At 51.8% G+C, this 19007-nt stretch overlaps 5 protein-coding genes across 5 annotated transcripts; 3 read left to right on the top strand and 2 right to left on the bottom strand.

The window, feature by feature from the left end:
- Positions 1–548: 548 nt before the first annotated feature.
- On the top strand, positions 549–1802 carry POX_d04836 (uncharacterized protein; the record flags this gene model as incomplete). The annotated part of the gene is made up of 4 exons (XM_050113694.1): positions 549–679; positions 790–821; positions 885–1215; positions 1346–1802. 4 exons carry the CDS (start codon positions 549–551, stop codon positions 1800–1802), a joined length of 951 nt encoding a protein of 316 aa, XP_049968645.1.
- Positions 1803–2764: 962 nt separating this feature from the next.
- POX_d04835 (uncharacterized protein) lies at positions 2765–5757 on the bottom strand (the record flags this gene model as incomplete). Its single annotated transcript, XM_050113693.1, has 2 exons — positions 2765–5149; positions 5377–5757. 2 exons carry the CDS (start codon positions 5755–5757, stop codon positions 2765–2767), a joined length of 2766 nt encoding a protein of 921 aa, XP_049968644.1.
- Positions 5758–9630: 3873 nt separating this feature from the next.
- POX_d04834 (uncharacterized protein) lies at positions 9631–14658 on the bottom strand (the record flags this gene model as incomplete). The annotated part of the gene is made up of 3 exons (XM_050113692.1): positions 9631–14212; positions 14271–14391; positions 14445–14658. 3 exons carry the CDS (start codon positions 14656–14658, stop codon positions 9631–9633), a joined length of 4917 nt encoding a protein of 1638 aa, XP_049968643.1.
- Positions 14659–15130: 472 nt separating this feature from the next.
- On the top strand, positions 15131–18187 carry POX_d04833 (uncharacterized protein; the record flags this gene model as incomplete). Its single annotated transcript, XM_050113691.1, has 15 exons — positions 15131–15282; positions 15340–15477; positions 15546–16085; positions 16151–16431; positions 16543–16630; positions 16703–16745; positions 16804–16824; positions 16902–16950; positions 17009–17141; positions 17215–17233; positions 17316–17330; positions 17448–17476; positions 17806–17881; positions 17957–17991; positions 18088–18187. The coding sequence occupies 15 exons, from the start codon at positions 15131–15133 to the stop codon at positions 18185–18187; spliced, it is 1719 nt and encodes a 572-aa protein (XP_049968642.1).
- An 81-nt stretch (positions 18188–18268) lies between these two features.
- Positions 18269–18667, top strand: POX_d04832 (uncharacterized protein; the record flags this gene model as incomplete). Its single annotated transcript, XM_050113690.1, has 1 exon — positions 18269–18667. The coding sequence occupies one exon, from the start codon at positions 18269–18271 to the stop codon at positions 18665–18667; it is 399 nt and encodes a 132-aa protein (XP_049968641.1).
- Between the last annotated feature and the right edge of the window lie 340 nt (positions 18668–19007).

Here is a 19007-nt window from a genome sequence, read left to right as displayed (position 1 = left end):
AGATCTGCGTGGAACTGTGGAATGAAGGGAGATCTCCCGCACTATCAATGCAAGGAACTCAAATGTGCAAACAATAAGAGATCCAAGTGTCGATTAGACATCGAAGGCGACCAGTTCAAAGCGTTGCTAAACAAACAAGACATTTCGATGCCCAAAACACGAGAGCTATTTTTGCCCGAAACAAGCAGCAACCACATGACGTGATAATCACGTGTAGCTTCAGGAGTTCTCCGCGAGACCACGTGACCGTGCGGAACAAAGCTGCCAATTCAGCAGTTGAGGCCCCGGAAAAGGGTCTGGTCAGGTGACCTCAATAGGCCTCGGCTCTCCGCATAACCGAGTGGAGAAGAATGCCATGCGGGCCCAAGTACAGCTCGGTTCAGCTCGAGCATCGGATTATTTAATTACTGATCTCCCCAGAATCTATCATTGATATTAGGACATCCTACGAGCGTTGACAGCTGCAGTGATCAGAGGCCACGAATCCTCACTACCAATTCCCAAGCTATCTATCATTCACTCCGGCACACAGCTCATTGAAAATCAACATGTCGTCCGGTTCCGCGGCTCGTCAGCGACTCCAAGCTCTTAGCAAGCAATTGGTTGAGGGGATCCCGGAGGAAGGTACATTTGAAGGCATTCCCAAAATTCGCCATGTCGCCTCAAACTCGGCTGGACCGTAAGTGACATGAAGATAATTCCATCGACATCACTTTTCCTCTCCACTATGACCTCGACATCAAACTTTCAAACTGGCGCGCACAACGGCCGCTGATCAACTCACATTAGTCGAGCTCAGGGCAAGGTTGTCATCGTGACTGGTAGGCTCCCATTTGCATCCGAAAAACAAAGTCTTCTCGTGTCACATTAACGAACGGGCGTAGGTGCCAACTCTCCGAATGGAATTGGTCGCGCGAGCGCGCACCAATTCGCCAACAACGGCGCCAAGGCCGTTTACATTTGTGACTATGTCGACTCGCATCTAGCCACGCACAAGCGTGAAATGGAGTCGCTGTATCCCGGTGTGGACGTCCACGTGCGCCAATTCGATGCCGGTGACGAGAAGGCTGTCATTGCTGTCATTGACGATGCAATTTCCACGTATGGGCGGCTAGATATCTTTTTTGCGAATGCTGGCATTGTTGGACAGCCCAAGATTTTTACCGAGATTGATGCCGACGGGTTCATGCAGACGATGAAGACGAATGCTCTGGGGTAAGTCCTTTTTTTTTCGCTCTTCTCTATGGGTACCCCTTTGCAACATTTCCATCCCAAGACCCATGACTTTCCCTACCTTTAGTAGGAGCTCAGTGTAGGGCAGTCACTAAGCATTCACTCATGACAGTGTGTTCCTGGCCGCCAAACACGCCGCCCCAGCCATGAAAGTGACATCCGAGAGCAAGCCGTACCCCAGCGGATCCATCATCCTCACTGCCTCGGTGGCAGGTCTCCGGTCCAACGCCGGCTCAACCGACTATTCCGCCTCCAAGGCTGCAGTGGTCTCGATTGCCCAGACATGTGCCTATCAACTCACCGGCACGGGGATTCGTGTCAACGCCATCTGCCCCGGCCTGATCGAGACGGGAATGACCCAGTCGGTCTTTGACCACGCCCGCAAGCGTGGCACTGAACGTAAGATCGGCCAGCTGAACCCCATGCAGCGGGGTGCTGTGGCTGATGAGGTCGCGCGGGTGGCCTTGTTCCTGGGAAGTGATGAAAGCAGCTATGTGAATGGTCAGGCCTGGGCAGTTTGTGGTGGTCTGAGTGCTGGTCATCCGGTTGTACCTGGCAAGCTTGCGTAGTGATCAAAACTTTTTTTTGGCATAGATCGAACAAACATTTTCCAATCGAGAAAGATCCTTGTGTGCCCTTGCGGGGTGTGTCGCATATGAACTAACGTGAGACTTTGGATGAATTGGCAATACTGTTTAGAGCCCGAACAATCTCTTTTCCACGATACAATTGAAATACCATGGAAGGACGGGGAAAAAAAGGGTCTCATTTTTCAAATACAACGGCGGGGACACAGAAGTGGTCCCTTTGGAGACTGGACGAATCTAGCACTCGACAAATTCGCTCACTGACAAAATTGAAAGAAATGGTGCATGGCACACAGGAATTGGAACTAAAGAAAATAAACACCGGCGATCGAAGCGAGTCGCAGGGAAGAAATTGCAGAGTGGGGTTATTTCCCACGCCGAGAGATACCGGCTTCAATGGAAGCCAAGTGCCTCGCACACAGGAGGAGTGGAAGACTAAGTCAATCGCATAAAACCGGCAATCCGGTCCGGCACAGTCAGGACAGCCATCAAGGTGGACAAGAAAAGACCTTCCCAGGTCGAGCCAACACACTGGGGGGGGGGGGGGGGGGGCGTAGATGTTTGCGACCAATTCGGCAAGCCGTGTGTGGGAGAGTCGAAAGAAAAGAGAGGCACTGAAAAGAGGTAAAAAAAGAGAAACTATTGCCAGGATATAGGTGTATCAGGATGGACAATACAAAAGAAGGGTCAAATAAAAGGGTCAAATAAAAGGGTCAATAGAAGAGAAATTGCGCCAGACCACCGGGGAGATCGCAAGCATGGCACCGAGGATTTGAAGGAACAAAGGGGGCGAAGAGATGGGTGAGCGAGAAAGACGAAGCAAATGGACGCCAATAAGCTGGGGAGAGAGAAGTAGGCTGACGAAAAATCGGGTCAAAATCACCTCAGATCAAGCATTGCATATGGTTCTCAAGGAAGAGATTTTAATTATCAGCGGCAACAGATTATGAGATCACACGCGCGTTCTGAGGGCGCATCAGGTCCTCGCTGGCTTGCTTGGAGAGGGTACCGGTCTCGGTGGCCTGGTCATCCATGTTCTCAGTCTCGTGGGCATGCTCATCGTCATCCTCCACGATCCGGGTGGGAATCTCGCCCGGACCATACTGCATGCTGGCCCGCTCGGGGAACGTTGAGCTGCTGATCATCGACATGGACGTGCTAGATCGGTTGTGAACCAAGTCGGGGGTCGGGGGAATGCTGGAGTGACGGTTGTCCGGATGAAGGGAGTTGTTGTCCAGGTCGCTCACTTCACTGGTGGCCCGGGTGGTGAGTCCATCGTATTCCGAGCCGAGACGATCGGCCCCATCCTGACCGTGAGTGGACTTCGCGGTGTAGTCCATGTCATCCTCATCCTCGGCATCCTGGGCCAGATGTAATCCTTCGACGGCGGCGGCGCACTGGTCGCTAATGTTACGGATGATGTCCGCGATGGCGTCCGTCTTGTCGCGAAGGTAACGATCCGCGACATCGGTCACGCTCAGGCGAGCCAGAGATTTGCGATCCTTGCCAATGTTCAGCAGATGCTGCTCGAGCTCGGGTCTCATATTATTTACCGGTGTGGCCTTCCTCACAGTATTCTCCGTGCTGCTTTGCTCCTTGACCGATTCCAGACGCGGCTCGTGATCGGTGGCCTCCTCGGGGGCGTCCTCGTAGCCCTGCTCGACCATTTCCGTGATCTCCGAGTTGCTACCAATAGAACGAACAATGTGCTCCATGTGGTGGCTCTGGCCATTGATCAGGCTGCGCAGGTGCAGGACCACACGCTGGGCGTCATCGCGCTGGCGAGACAAGGTCGAATTGGTGTGGGTGAGGGCGGAAATTTCTTTCTGGTTGCGCTTGCGCTCACGCTCCAATTCCTCGGCAATCTCTTGCTGCAGCACAAGGGCCTCAAGAGCATCATCACGCTGCTTCTCGGTGCCGGAGAGGCGCAGGGTGAGACGAGCCACGTCATCCTTCTGCTGGTCGATGAGACCGGTGAGACGACGGGTCTCCCGCTTGTGGTTCTCAATCTTGACCTTGAGCTCCGAGGTCTCCTTGGTGAGCTGCTCGGCAAAGGCCTGGAACTTGAGGAACTGCTGCTTCCAGGTCTCGAGCTCCTCCACCAGGAAGTTGTTTCGCTTCGTCACCTTGCTCAGCTCGGTATCCATGCGGCCCTTGAGGTTGATGAAGTCCTGCCAGGCCTCCATGGCATCGCGCGAGTATTGATTGCGTTCCCGCACGATCTCGTTGAGGTGGCGCATGGAAACCTTGGTCATGAGAGGCTTCTTGACGGAGCCGCCAAAGACCGCCTTCATACCGGTGTTCCGGCCCAGTTTCTCGCACACATGATCCATGACTCCCATCACGGCATCCTGGTTCCACCAGCCGGGATCTTGGACGCTTTCGACCTCGCCGCGCATCACGATAATCTGGCCGGCGGGGATCAGCTTGCCTCCCGCATACGCCGAACGCAGGTGGGTGGGCACCCCGGACGGGGAGACATCACCATTTAGGGCTTGGGTGAGACGGGTGATGAACTTGGTGCGCTGTCCCTGGTTCAACACGTTGGGCGGACTCGATGTGAGAACAAAGTTTCGGTCCAGATCCACCACGAGCGCATCCGAGGGGGCGTTGAACAGGGTTCGACATTCGGCGGTGATACCCAGAATGTACGGGCCCGGTTCCTGCACCAGCTCCTTGACATGACGGGCATGCACCACCGGAACGTACAGGCCACTCCACTCGTAGACGCGGACACAGTATCGGATCGTCTCCGCGGCCACCGTCAACATGGCGGGATAGTGCGAAACGAAAATGATGCGACGCGTGGGCGAGACGGCCGCTTCGATGACGCCGACGATGTTGGGGATGGACAGACAATTGAACAGGGGCCACATGGAGAAGTTTTGGAACCCCGTGGGCGATGAGGGGAACTGATAGCAGAGGGCATAATCCTTCATGTCGATGCGCACCAGATCGTTCAAGCGAGGCGCCGGGAAGCTGAGAATGCGAGAAACCTCCTCGGCGTGAAACAGATTGGTGGCCTTGTTCCAGTGAATCCACATGCCTCGCAGGTAATCACCCAGGAGGTCGTAGAGAGGATAGCGGGACAAGAAACTCAGACAGTAGGGGATCCAGTAGGTCTCGTCCGGGTTGTCGTAAAAGTCCGGCTCGGTCTTCTTGCGTAACTCGCGGATGGTCTCTGCACGCTTCTCGTCCGCGCGGGACCACACTCGCAAGGCAATGCCGTAGAGAGTGTGGGAGGAATCTTGCTGCAACACAAAGGCATGGTGACTGCAATGAGGTTGGCTCTTGCCGGTGCAAATTTCGACATCGTGAGGGAAGCAAGCCTGTCAGTGCGAGTGTTAGTTCATCTGCATCGACACACACAATCAAAGTTGATCCCGTCTCATGTTGAGTCCCCCATAGGCAAATTCCACACATCAGACCGCCTCGGCATGCGTCCAGACCCATGGAAGCCACCCTCAGGGGGAGAGCAGTATATATATATGAGATCACCGAGCAAAAGAAGAGACCAGAAGCAAAAAAAGATAGAAAGAAAGCCAAAGCGTCTTACCCTCATGGCCGAGTGCAGCGACCGCGCAATCTCGTTGTCTTGCTCCAGGCGAGGACTACTGCCGAGGATTTCGGGCAGCCAGAATTGGCCAACAGCCCCTTTCATGTGGCCAATCTTGCCCTGGTCGGGCGAGGGAGCCTTGACCCATTGGGAGGGTTCACGGCCCACACCGCACACCATGTAGGCATGGGTGAGCGTTTTGGGTGTCCTCTGCGTGGGCTTCATGTTGAGTGTAGAAGGAATGGGTTGGGTGATGCGCGAATGCAGCGATGATGTGCGGCTGGGGACGACCAGCGAATTTTCCCCTTCGCCGCGGGTGGTTGGCCGATCGCGAGTTGATGGTCGGACGAAGGAACCATGGTCTCTCAACGATGGACCCATTGTGGCGGTGATTGGATACTAGGTAGAGAGCCCCGTCGGAAGCTTCAATTACCGTGTGTGAGTATTCCCCGGATCACGATCGAAGAGTGGGGGAGAAAGAGAGAGAGAGAGAGATTGCAGAGCGGCCGGGCGAGGTGTGACAAGCTCTTCAGAGTTAGTCCGTCGAGTATGAGGACGGGGGTGAGGGAATGAGACTTGACGATGTACACAATGTCGGGCTCTGAGACAAGGTGTCGGTCGGGTTCGAAAGAAGGACGCAAGATGGGTGCCAACGGCGTCGTTGTTTGACACCGTGGGTACGTGGAAAGGAGAGAGAGAGAGCAAAAGGAGAGAAAGAGAAGAAAGAGGAGTTGAAGGAACGAATCGACAGAAAGAGAGAGATTCAGAGAGAGAGACAGAGAGGGAGAGAGAAAACGTGATTCAGCCCGATACAGTAGTGATCAAAGCACGAGGTCGGGTGCGTCTTCAATCTGAACTCACTAGTCGTGGAGGGCAATGGCGGCCATCGAAAGGAGCAGGGCAACGGGGGGAGGGGAGAAATACAGACCAACTGTGTGTACTACGGGAGGCGAGTAGAGAACTCGACCACAGCTTGGAGTAGAGTACGCCCACACCCAAGATATGTGATGGGAAGAGGAACAAAAGAGAGGAGAGATGGATCAAGGGACCGTTCAACCAGATGGAAAATGGACTAGGAGACCCAGACACAATTAGGGGGTTTTGCAGCACAGGAACCGGCGGAGAGGAGCCGCGAGCGGGGGGGGGGGGTCGAATGGAGGATGACCGCAGACTCTCGTTGAATTAATCTCGACCAAACTCCTGAAACTCTGAAACACGAGGCGGACGGATTGAGTTTAGCACATCCATCAAGAGTCAGGAACCTCGGGAACTAGTGAAGACTTGGTGACTAAGTGGTTCATCCTCCTATTCTGGTACCTGGCCACTTGGCACGCATACTCCAAAGGTAGAGTCTCCAATCTCGAGGCGCTGGGCCGGTCGACACTCGACAGTCTATACCAGCATCCTCGACCAAAAAAAATTGACTTCTTTGGGGAGACCGTAGAATGATACGGAGGTACCCCCAAGTAAATCCAGTGCAGTCTTGGGAGAGCTCGGACAGGGCGTGGGGAGCTACTTTCCATACTCGGAGCCACCGATGAATTGCCAGTCCCATCCGGTACGGTCTTGACCGTCCACATGTACACCACCTTACCAGAAAGGAGATGCAGACCTTCGTAATCACAGAAAGAATCTTGAGACAGAACATGAATTCGACAATTTCACTTGCTGCATATGTAAGTCCCTATCAATCATCAACATGAACCTGCACTGCTGCGGTAAGGACGGAAACTGCGGGCGGTGCATCAGGAAGCTCGCATCCAAGGGGCGATAGTGGTGGGGACCGAATTTTTTTTTCTCTTCTTCTTTGGCGTCGGGTGGACCACCGGAGCCACAGTGCCATCGAACGGGAGGCTAAGCTCGTTGGGAGCTTTCTCAGAGGAGCCGTTGGATCCCGCAGGACTCGATCAGACCAGTCAGAACTCCGGAGAAGGGGAAGAGCGACTACACCTAGTCAGCTCCACTCTGGGCCCCGGTCGAACTGAAATTAAAAGAGAAAGAGAGAGAGAGGGGGGGAGTTGGAAAATCAAACCAAGGTCAGGAGTAGCTCGAGTGGGGACATGCATTCAAGCGAATCGTAAACTCCTGTCAGGTCGAGTCCCGAGCAGATGGAGTGGACTTGCAGTTGGTAGAATCCAATCAGTAGACAGTCGATGTTGGACAGATTCATCGATGAGGACTCCCCTAAAAGGAGAGAAAATGATCCAAGAGATGGCTCCCGAAAATATGAGGGGGAATCTCGACCTCGACAATACACACTTATTCCAGCGTCCTTCTATTTTGGTTGGTATGACCGGAGGTCAGGGGCTCAGACCAGCGGAGGAACTAGAGAGGTTGCTCCAGCACGGACTGATGGGCCGGCTTACTATCAATATGCATACCTATTCAGGGATAGTCGGGCAAAATAAAAGGCCGTTCTTCCGTGGCCGTTTGTGTTCGGCGCAAGGAAAGGGATCGTCTTGCGAGTCAGTCCTGAGTCATTTGATGTACTCTGATACTGAAAATCACACCAGTGCACGAGTTACTAAAACACAGTACCTCGTAGCATGTTATCAGGGGGTGATATGATTGGCCATACAACGTGTCAGTGCTTGGCCCGGTTGGACAGGTCATCTTTCTCATACAAGTCCCTATAGAAGGTTCATCTGGCCATGCAGTTTCATCAACGTTTCCCAACGGTTCATTTCATATTTGCCATCGATACATCAATTGAGGTACACTGATGATAGTTGGCACTCAGGTAGGTAGTGAGCGGTAAGGTAGTAGTGATGGATGGCCAATCGCGCCGTCCTACCTGCTTTCCTGGGTGATCACCTGATCACCGTGCTAATAGATCAGTGAATCAGTAGAGGGGGCCAGAGCAGGTGATTCCCAAGCAGCTATGGCTTACTGATCTAACCTTGAAGGCGACTCGAATTCCATCCACTTACAGTATCAACAGCCTGAGCACACTCAATCTGTATCACCCATCAGATAACCTATATCGTCAAATCGATCTGGTTCGCCACCCACCTCCACAATGATCAACTCAACCGGTTCCTGAACAAGAGCCCTGATCGGTCACCACCAACCTTAATGCTTGCCACCTCCTTTGCTTCGTGAAAAAAAAAAGAAAAAACAAGAATTCGATTGGAACAGCGAGGGCCAGGTTGAAGTGACTGTAGGCCCGTGGCACCAGGCATGAGCAGTAAAATCGAGACCTCCCATTGACAAGTGTCGGCCTCGACCCACCCAAACACCCCCTCGTCTGCTGTCTGCTGTCTGCTGTCTGTGTAGCCTGCACTCTGCACGCGGTGAGGAGAGTCTCGTTTCAAGCACACCCCAACCTCAAACATGCCCGGAGGTTGGCTTCACCGACCACCCCCCGGTGACCCGTCGTAGGCTGTAGTCATTACGGATTCTGTTCCAGAGACTCGAATCCGAGGGACAGTGTGCCTAGCCGAAACAAAAGAAAGAGGTAAACAAAATGAGCTTTCTCCGTCGATCTCGATATCTTTCATTCCAGGCTCGTATACTCTACAGCACACAAGCCAAAAGACCCCTTGGATCACGATAGATGGGGTGGAATCAATCGGGATAATACCACTGGATAACGAACAAGTCCACCTGGCCACCGACAAGCTTGTCACCGACTCAACCTACAAACCCGGAGAGCCTTTCATTCGTCTTTGTGTCCCCCTCCAGAAAAGTCCCGAGTCCGTCGATCATCATCTCGCTACTATTCGTTCCGCCCCCCCCCCCCAAATTCCCATGGCTTCCATCCATGGGACGAATTCCGCGGAGGCTCCACTTGCCGCTAGGGCACCCGGTCCACTCAGCGAACGTTGAACAGAGGAGGGAGTGGAAACAAGAACCGGAGGCCAAGGTTCATCAAAGACATTATCTACGTCCACACTACACTTCAGTCATACATATGCAGCTTTCTTGAACTTGATACTGATACTTGCCCCATCGTTTCTGAATTTTTATTGTGCGAAAACTTCTTTTCTCGTTGAAAAAGGCGACGGATTCGTTGCTACGATCAATAGTGAAATTTGCATGTAACCACATGCCATAGAAAGAGTTTCACGGTTGTTGGAGAGATCTGGAGTGGTACATCTGAGAATTCTCAGTTTCCCTGACTCAAAGAACTGGACTCGGGACTTGTAAGAATGCTAGAAAGGAAATTCTTTCAGAAAAAAAAAAGAAGCAAAGTGACCACAACCAGTTCGATTGAATGACTGTCCAGCCCAGGGTTTGGCACCGCAATTCGATCTACTTGAAGACGTACACCATCCCTGCTCGATCGGCGCTAACAATCATACCATGTGGCTGGCGTAGGACAGCGACATCTTGAATAATGTCAAGGTGGCTCTTCAGAAGCATTTGCTGTTGGAGGCTGATCACCGTACTCCGTGGGGGTCGTGGACTAGCACCCTTTTTCGAGCTGGACGCGGTGGACCCCTCGATCTGAGTCGACGACCGCGGCATCCGTTCTGTGACCGCGAATAGACTGGCCGCCGGTTGACTGCTCTCATACTGCGGTTTTCCTGCGACGGCCCCGTGGGATACCGCATCCAGTCCGCTCACGATCATGGAATTGGCCGGGTTGGCAAGATCCCAAAACCGAATTCGCCGGTCACTCCCGGCCGAAACAATATAACCTAGCCTGCCGTTACTGTTTGCGCTTTTGTCATCGTCCGGAGTATTGAGTCCCCCAACAAAGGCTAATGTTCCCATTCGATCGCCTGCAAGGCCGCTCGAGGGCAACGACGAACCGTTGTTCCCGCCAGCTGCCGAGCCAGCCACAACCCCAGCCGCAGTAGGACCAACAGTGGCGAATCGATTGAGCATGCCCTCGGGTCGATCCTCGTCCACTGGCCAGGCCTCGAAGTCCTTGATGTCAAGACGGGTAGCTCGAGCGACTGCCGCGGGCCGAGAGCCACGCGGAAGGTGAGAGGCGGGATTGGCTGTCCCATTTGATGATGATCCAGCAATCTCGCTGGCGTTGAGGGGCGACGCTTGGTAAACCTCACGGCAGCGGAATTTCTCGACATCCCACACGGTGATCTCATTGCCATGACTTCCACTGGTCGAGACACAGACCCAACGTCCTCGTGATTTGAGGGGGTGCAGCTGGACTCTGTGAATGGAACCCCACCCTGGCAACCCCCAGGCTCGTAACCGGACTCGGAATCGAAGATCCCATAGATCAAGGACTCCGTGGGTTGTCCCGACCAGCAGCCAGGTGTGACGCCGGTCGCAGCAGAAGGTAGTCGGGGTTCCGTGATGTACAGGATTTTCCAAAGTGTACACCGGCAGCATTGTTTTCATGTCCAACGCTAAAATTCGACACGTGTTTGTAGCGACAAGAAGCGTTGATGCCCCCTCGTCCCGGAAATGCTCCATCCAAACAGCATGCTCTTGCACCCCATTCTGATCAACCGGAAGCTGATACTCACGCACCAGCTGGAGCTTGCCATACCGAGCAGTGTCGTTGATTTTCTGGTAGTCAATCTTCACCGCGTGAATACTTCCATCCGTGGCGCCGCTGACGAAAGTATACGTATTCTCAACGAAGGTCAGTGTCTTGACTCGGGCCCCCGGTGCGTGACGATATGTTTGACGAGATCGTGGTGTCAAATTGCGCTCCAGCCGGACAGAGTCCCACACTTTGACAGTGCCATCATCTGAAGCAGTCGTGAAGAACGAATGGTCGGGAGGAATAGCAATGCGATTGACTGGCCCGGTATGCTCGCCAAACGTCGCAACAAGGTTGCCCTCTGGCCGCCACAAAGTGTGTTCGTTTTGTGAATTGGGGCTTGGAATCGAGTGACGCGAATCAAGCTCCTTGACATATGGTCCGAGGTCAAAAAGATCCGTAGGATAGTTCTCTGCGAAGACGTTGTCTAGAAGCCGTAGGACGACCGGATCGTCCCCAGTGTACGAATGGCTCGCACGGTGTCGCTGGGCAGTCGTCGCTGCTTGATTGGTCTTGGAATTGGGTGCATCTGACGACTGCTGTGAAGCCTTCTGCGCCGGGGTATCTACCTTTCCGATCGCATTTGCCGAGCTTGTGCCAGTTTCTGCAAAAGCTTTCACCACCTCGCGACGATTCAATAAATTGATAGCACTGGGTTTGCGATGCATTGACAGCCCTCTCACAGAGAGCGTATCCGCGTTCGTCGGAGTGGTTGAGGAGCTCTCTTGGCCTGAGCTAGATCGGCGGCCATGGGGTTTGGGGGCCCGCTCAACGTCTGAATCTGGCGGAGACATGAGGCGTGGCCCCGGAGCTGCAGCTGGAGACGAGGTCACGGGAGAAGAGGTTGAGGATTCTATCGCAGCATGCGTTTGACTTGACATGTCGATCTCTTTCCGAAGCTGACTTCGAATGTTGATTGGTTTTCGATGGGAGGAGGACGGTCTTTCAATGGTGGTGGAGGCATCAAGAAGGGCGTCTGCAATCGTGCGAGGTCTGTGGTCATCGAGAGAGACACGAGCTTGGCTCGCATTTCTTTGATGAGATGTACGCCGCGATTTTTCATTAAGATTCTTATCAAAGAACACAGTCTGGGGAGTGACACCATGCTGTGAAAGGCTGATAATATCAGAGAGCGGCAGTGAAGCTTCCGATTCCATATCCCGGGATTGCCGTTCAGATACCCTCACAATGTAGTCTCTGAGTGCCAAGATCTTGAATTCATCCTCGGCCGCCATACCAAGGTTGCGCAGTCGTGAAAGCCACTGCTCATCTTCATCATTCCTCGGTTGAGAAGCCATTGAAAGATTCAGATCTTGGCCAACACGAACACTTTGACTCCCGGAATCTATGAGGCTGAAAGCATTTCGGCTGGCTGACTTCCAAAAGACGCCCTTGTCAGCTTTCGAGGCCCAGAGAAATACCATTTCGTAAATATTCCTACTCAGAGGTCGCTTGAGCGCTTCCAATAATTCAACGTCCACAATTTCAACCGTTCTGACTTTAAGATACGGCCGAAGCAAAGGAGCAAGAATCGAAAAGGTATCGGCAGCCGATAGGAACTTGGCCACATTTGTGATCAGATGAATGGTGGCCTCTCTGATCCATATATTTGGATGCATGAGAAAACCCACCGTCATCTGAAGGAGGTCCCAGATCGTTAACCTCTGGAAAAGACCCAGACCAGCCATTGTGGCAAGCGAGCGTATCACTTTCTCCACGACAAATTCTTCGGGCTCGGTCAATGACTGCAGCATAAGTGGAAGAATGTACTGCTCCAATGCGGTACTTCCAACGTACGTGGCGACACCAACAACTGCCTCGAAAAAGGCGCATTTGAGAATCCAATCCCGGTCATTGAGGTAGGTGTTCAGATGACTAAGAACTATTTCGTTGGCTTTCAAATTCCCAAAGAAGACACATAAGCTGGAGACCGATCCGAGAAAGGCACGGCGAACGGATGGATCCGTATCTGTCAAAAGCGCCTTGGTGTGCGCCTCAAAGTATTCCAGCAGGTCGATTCGAGCAACATCATAGAGATTGTGGTAGGTTGCGTCCTCCGTCCATCGAGGCTCAAACCCGGCAGGAATCAAATGAGTCAAACGACTATCCGAACGCAGCGCTTGAACCATATCCAGGAACCGTAACGACGAGTGCGCCAGTGATGATATGCAAGAAGCGTACGCGGCACGAACCATGGGACTTGGTCTTTTTTGAGGAGTCACGACGAAAGCATGAAGGCGAGGAAAGATGTATTCCGGAAAGACATATGCATTGACTGGTGAGACGACGCGGACCATCTCAAGAAGTTGAGTCAGTGTGCGAATCGCAGCGACTTTGACGGAGTCAATGCGATCGGTGAGCAAGATCATGACATAAGGGAGTATGCGGTCAAGTTTGGCCTCGTCCGAGAGTCGTTCTGCGAAAGCCAACATGATGTCGCAAGCTTTGACACGAGCCGAGGCCTTTGAGGTGGTGCGCAAGTTGGACACAACAAGACTCAAGAAGATCAGGATGCCTTCGTCGGACCGTGGACGCGGTAAAACATCCGTGGGCGGCACGTCTTCATTACTACCAACAGGTAGGTTAAGCTTCACAGGAAGACTGTTGCCGGTGAGCCTAGGCCCTACATCTGTATCAGGGCTGAAAGGTTTTGACGCGCGCGGAGGAATTCCGAGAAAGTAGAAAATCTTGTCAAAGTCGAAGAAGAGTCTCTCAATTCGGTCATCGGTTTCTCCCCGGTTGTTCGTCTCTGCGTCAACCCTTGTCCTACCGGAGGATGGATCAGTCATGAGCGACATGTACTGGTGAAGAAAGCTGTAGAAGTATTCAGGGAAAGCCTTGGTCTTCCAGAAATTGAGATACTCTTCAGCAGAATAACGTGCTTCTGGATCCAGCTGGATCATGTGCGAAATTAGGTCTCGAATTTCTGGATCTTCGATTTTCACAAGGTGACTGTGCTCTGGGCTATATTCACCCTTGCGATACTTGTACATTTGACTGAGCGTAAAGATTGGGGCCTCCAGAAAAAGCTCAGCAATGACACAACCTGCGCTAAAGATGTCCATTGCCCAGTTTACATCGCGACTCCCAGGCTCTTCTCCGGCTTCGAGGAAGCGCTCGGGAGCGAGATAGCACGTGCGTCGACCAGAGATGTCGAAATAGAACGAGAAGTCTGCAGGGTTGTCCTCTGGAAGAAATGTCGGTTTAAAAGACGAGGAAAAGTCGGACAAGTAGAGCCAATTCCAGGATGTGACCAGCACATTCTCGGTCTTGATATCACCATGGAAGACATCCAAAGAGTGAGCGTCTCGCAACGCACACAGGAGCTGGAATGCGATCCATTTCTTCTCGATATCCTCCAAGAAGGGGCGCATGCTTGAGAAAGAGTCAGATCTTCCGTTGTTTCAAAAGTCATCAGGGATCAGGTGAGTACCTTATGCGGTCGTAAAGTGAGCTATGAATGTATTGGCGAACCAGATAACCACTAGTACCGGTCTCCAGGATCCTCTCATAGCTCAAAGCATTTGGCACATCTGACAAAAGCTTTCGTTCCCCTTTTCTATTTATTAGTAGAGAATCATTTCTTTGGATAATGTTTTGGACCGACTTATTAAAGCCTTGACATATGGCTCAAGCTGCATTGTTGGGTATGGCTTCATTATCACCTTGACGAACACAAGCCCATTCTGCTGCCTCGCACGGATACTCTTCATGAATCTACCCCCACCCATGGACTTCTCATACACCAAATCAGCAAGCTCCGGGACATCTATGCCTGCAGAGCCTGCGGACAGTGTCGTGAGGGAGTAGCCTTGGCCCATGATGTCTTTGAAGCCTCATTGCCAGCTTCTCCGAGTACAGATGTCGATTCATCAGAATAGGTCCCCGTGGGTCACCTCCCATCAGTGAGGTCACCTTTGGCGTGTCTCCACGTGATGACCTGAAAGGCGGTGAGGGATCTCCACCCTGACCGGGGTGAGCTTGTTTGAGACTAGTCGGATGGCAAAGGGATGCATAGCCTTAAAGCGCGACAACTTCACAAACATTTCTTGATGATGTTCCGAACCCGGTATATGGGCCAAGAGAGTATTTCCAGGCCGTTGTTCTCTTTGCTGAAATCGATTTCTGTTTGTTTTTCGTACATAAAACCCTTATTTCCTTTGATTGCCAAGCCACGACCAGTTAATCCTGTGATTCTGCCAAGATTTCCGTCAAGCGCCTCCAAAAGGTTAATGAAATCGTTGCAGTTGTTTACGTGCATTTTGTCGACTTGTTCACCGGCCTAAACTTGGGATGATTCCAGCAAAATCTGCCATGCATGGTCGACACCGCGAGTCTTTCGGCTCAGATGCAGCATCCGGAGCAGAGCTTGATACGGAGTCTTTTGACGTTCCAGTCATAGAGACGGACGACCCCCTGTTCATAGTGATCCCCAAACTTTCCTAGTATGTACATTGCTCGTCTCCGACCTCATGGTCTTCTGGTGCTTATTGATCGGACAGTTGTATTGAGACAGCTATTGGCGATATTGCTTATTCTTTCGAGCAAATGCGACTTGATGCCCGAGGACATAGCCTGCGACATTTAATTCGAGTTCTCGCAAGGGATACTCACAACCCGTTTATCATCATAGCTTTAATGTACAGAAACTTACCCTTCTTTCTGTATTCCATCTTGTGGGTTTTGGCGCTAAACGTTGTGTCCACAGGATCTTGAGGTGGGATTATTCGATGACGACTGAGGACGACTGGGGCCTCAATGAAAGTCGTGGGGCAGCTTGCGAATTTGTTGCGTGGCAATTTTTATGTCATCTCAATCAAAGGGAGACAATTGAGTTTCTCTTGGAGGAGCTTCCCAGCTCAAGACGCGGATCAGCCACATTCTCTGAGCCCGAAACTGGACTTCCTTCTGACCTTGCAAGAGCCTCGATCGAGTCCGCTCCATTGCTTGCAGGCCGTCCTCTACGAGGTCGACCGGACCCCAAGCCAGTTAGTTACGGGTCCTACTGCCAGAACGTCAACAGCCATTCAGGTTCGCAGATCGATCATGCGGACGATTGTGATATGTCTCGATTCTCCCGGTTCTTTGGGTTGAACGCGCTAGAAATTGCATCTATCGCAGGTGCCAAGAGATTTCTTAGCCAGCGCGTCGTGCAACGTGTGGTCAATGACATTTGGAACGGTGAAATTATGTTCTGGGATTCTCTTACAGTTCACTCGATGAAAAAGCCACAGATTTTTAACAGAAAGTATGTTGCCTAGTGATCTTGAAGGAGCGGATCACTCGAAGTTTTCACTTACGCATCAGGTTTAGAACCGCTGATCCATACTCGCGCCTACGAGTACCTTTATACCGCAAAATGTTTGAGGCGGGGTTTTTCCTCTCATTCCTTTTTCTGTACTACTCGGTCCTTGTTGAGCGCAAGCCCGATGGCCTGGGATCCTTTGAGATCTTGATGGACGTCTGGATAGTTGCCTTTGCTTACGACGAGCTGAGCGGATTCATAGACGCAGGAATCATGTTCTATCAGATGGACTTCTGGAGCCTTTGGAATCTGGGGATCATTGGCGTGGGAGTCGGCTTCATCGCCACTAGTGAGTTTCAAGCGCTGTCTATGAAATTCGGTCCTTTGCCGTTGATTTTGATCTTCAAGAGACCAAGTCCATCACCTTTCAAATTTTTGCAGCTGACAGCCATGTTTTCAGGGGCCGTTGGGCTCATAAAAGGCAATGACTTCGTATTGGATCTGTCATTCGATATCCTATCACTCGAGGCATTGTTCCTCGTTCCAAGGTCCGTGTTCCGTGCCCAAAAAATGCGGCTCAAGCTTTTTATATCCCCTTGTTAGATACTGACTTTCGGTAGAATTTGCTCCCTCGTGAGCCTGAACTCGTATTTCGGTAGCCTAGTACGTGAAACTCTCAGAAATATTATCTTGGTTCAAGTATAGCTGATCTCGACGCTAGATTCCGGTGTTGAAGGAAATGGTATGTCTCTCACATCTCCTGGTTTACAGCCTTGAGAGACTCTCAAGATGGCTGATTGTTCGGCTTGCAAAACTCAGACAAAGGCATTTTTTCGGTTCTTGCCCGTTGTGATAGTCTTGTACATTGGTGAGACATGAACCCAGCGCCCTTGAAGAATGCCTATCGGGGCGGCTGAGTTACACAGCCTCCCCTAGGCTGGGAGCAATTTTTGACCTTATGCAAATGTGCGCAGGATTCCTGACCACATTCACAATGCTGGCCCGTGACCGGTTGTCTCTCAAGCAAATGTCGTGGATGCTAGTAAAGGTCTTCTTTGGGTATGTTATTCATCCTTTTTTTTTTCGTGGAAATATGAAGTTTCTACCCAGGGCTGACATGTATCCTATTCAGATCCGGATCTCTCGGTCTAGTGGGTTTCTCTTCTTGCTGGTTCTCGCGCGACCAATCTTTCATTTTGATGACTGGCAGTGGCTGAATTGATTGGACAACAGGACAGCGCGTCAGAGGTGAGTGACATGCTAGAGCAGCGATTGCAGCGCTAGTCAGAAGTGGACACTTTTTTGCAGTACTGGCAGAATGGTTGGCTTTGACAAGAAGTTGACTGACGCGTTAGCGTGATTTAGATTTCCCCGATTTTCGGTTATGGCTTGATGTGAGTTATTTTGGCACTCGATTACTCCAATGCGCCCGAAGGAGCAGAAGAATGAATCCCGCATGCACGATCGATCACGTTACGCTTTGCGCCGAGTGACATCGACATGCAGTAGTTGATGCCCTCTTTCGCTTTGCTGTCGAATTATTTTCCTTGTGTGTTTTTTTTTGTTCGGGGTCTCATTTTTGTCGCCATCTACTGGACGACGGTCGCAACAGGGCCTGCTTGTGCATACGGGTCCACCATTAATGCCACACCCCTCACCAGTGATCACCGGCGCCGGTGGTGCAAAGTTGAGGCATGTTACTAACATGGTGATCCTTGATTAGGATGATCTTCGTCGCCATGACCAATATTTTGCTTCTCTCATCTCTCATTAGTTTGATGAGCATGAGCCTAGAAGGAGTGAGTCCAGTGTCATCCGCTCACCTGATCCAGAGTAATTGCTAATCTTTTTCTATCTTTCACCATTTGATCTAGGTGATGCGTCACGCTCGTGAGGAATACCTCTTTCAGTTAGTCATCCTTCTAGAAAGGATCGTGTTCAACATGACGATGCCGAGTCCGCAGGATCATCATGCTGATTTCACGCTAATACCCATGACTTGTAGATTATCCATATACGTTTTGGAAAGCAGCAACTCGCGACGGCTCACATACTTCATGCCTCCATTGGTCAGTCACGACCCTGTTTCAGGCTTCACTTTGTGAGGCAGAACGCTGCAATTAAAGACATCCTCAGCCTCGCTCACATGGAACTAGAATTTGATACCATTGCTGTGCATTCGACCAATGCGGCTTTTCTTATCAGCGGGCACTGTCCGTCGAGTCCGCATAATGCTTCTTCGGGCAACTCATTTGCCCTTTGTTGCCATGATCTGGGCCTATGAACACAGCCGGAGACATCTCCATCGACCTACCGGTACCAGCCTACCCCCGCTCTCCGCGTCGCATCCTCAGCGTACCCATGGTGGCGATCGGAGTCGTTCCAGGTGCCAGGACTCCCCGTTTTCTTCCGTCAGGGCGGCGCGTCGAGCAGACCCCAAGAGTGGACGGATGAGCATCCCCCACGATATTCCACGTGAGCCCAGAATGGCATACACCAACGAGGCACAGCTGACAAGAATCCTGAACACGATGGATCAGCTTCGAGTGCAGGTAGAGCGCTTGAATCCTGAACCACTGCGGTAAGGACTGCCGCCCTGTGACATTTCTGCGTCTTGGATGATTAGATGTTTTTTTTTGTTTCGTTTTGTTTTCTCACCTTTGATTTTTATTTTATTTATTTTCGGCAGTTGGTCGTGGACAGGATACTCGTAGCCCAAGATAAAACGGGAGCAAGACTTGGCCATTGCTTGAGCACATGAATAGGGGGCCAATGCTCGTGTCTCTCGCTTTTAGGCCCACGCACCAGTCGTACCTGCCGGTCAAAGACCAGGCCAGGGTCAGTCGCCCATTGGGGCAAACGTGGATCCAGGGACAGCCACCGTGACGTGACGTCTTGTGCTGTATGAATAGCTAGGAAATCAAA

The sequence above is a fragment of the Penicillium oxalicum genome, chromosome IV (assembly GCF_001723175.1).
Source record: "Penicillium oxalicum strain HP7-1 chromosome IV, whole genome shotgun sequence".
Taxonomy (NCBI): Eukaryota; Fungi; Ascomycota; class Eurotiomycetes; order Eurotiales; family Aspergillaceae; genus Penicillium; species Penicillium oxalicum.
This window is presented reverse-complemented; position numbering and strand designations above follow the sequence as displayed.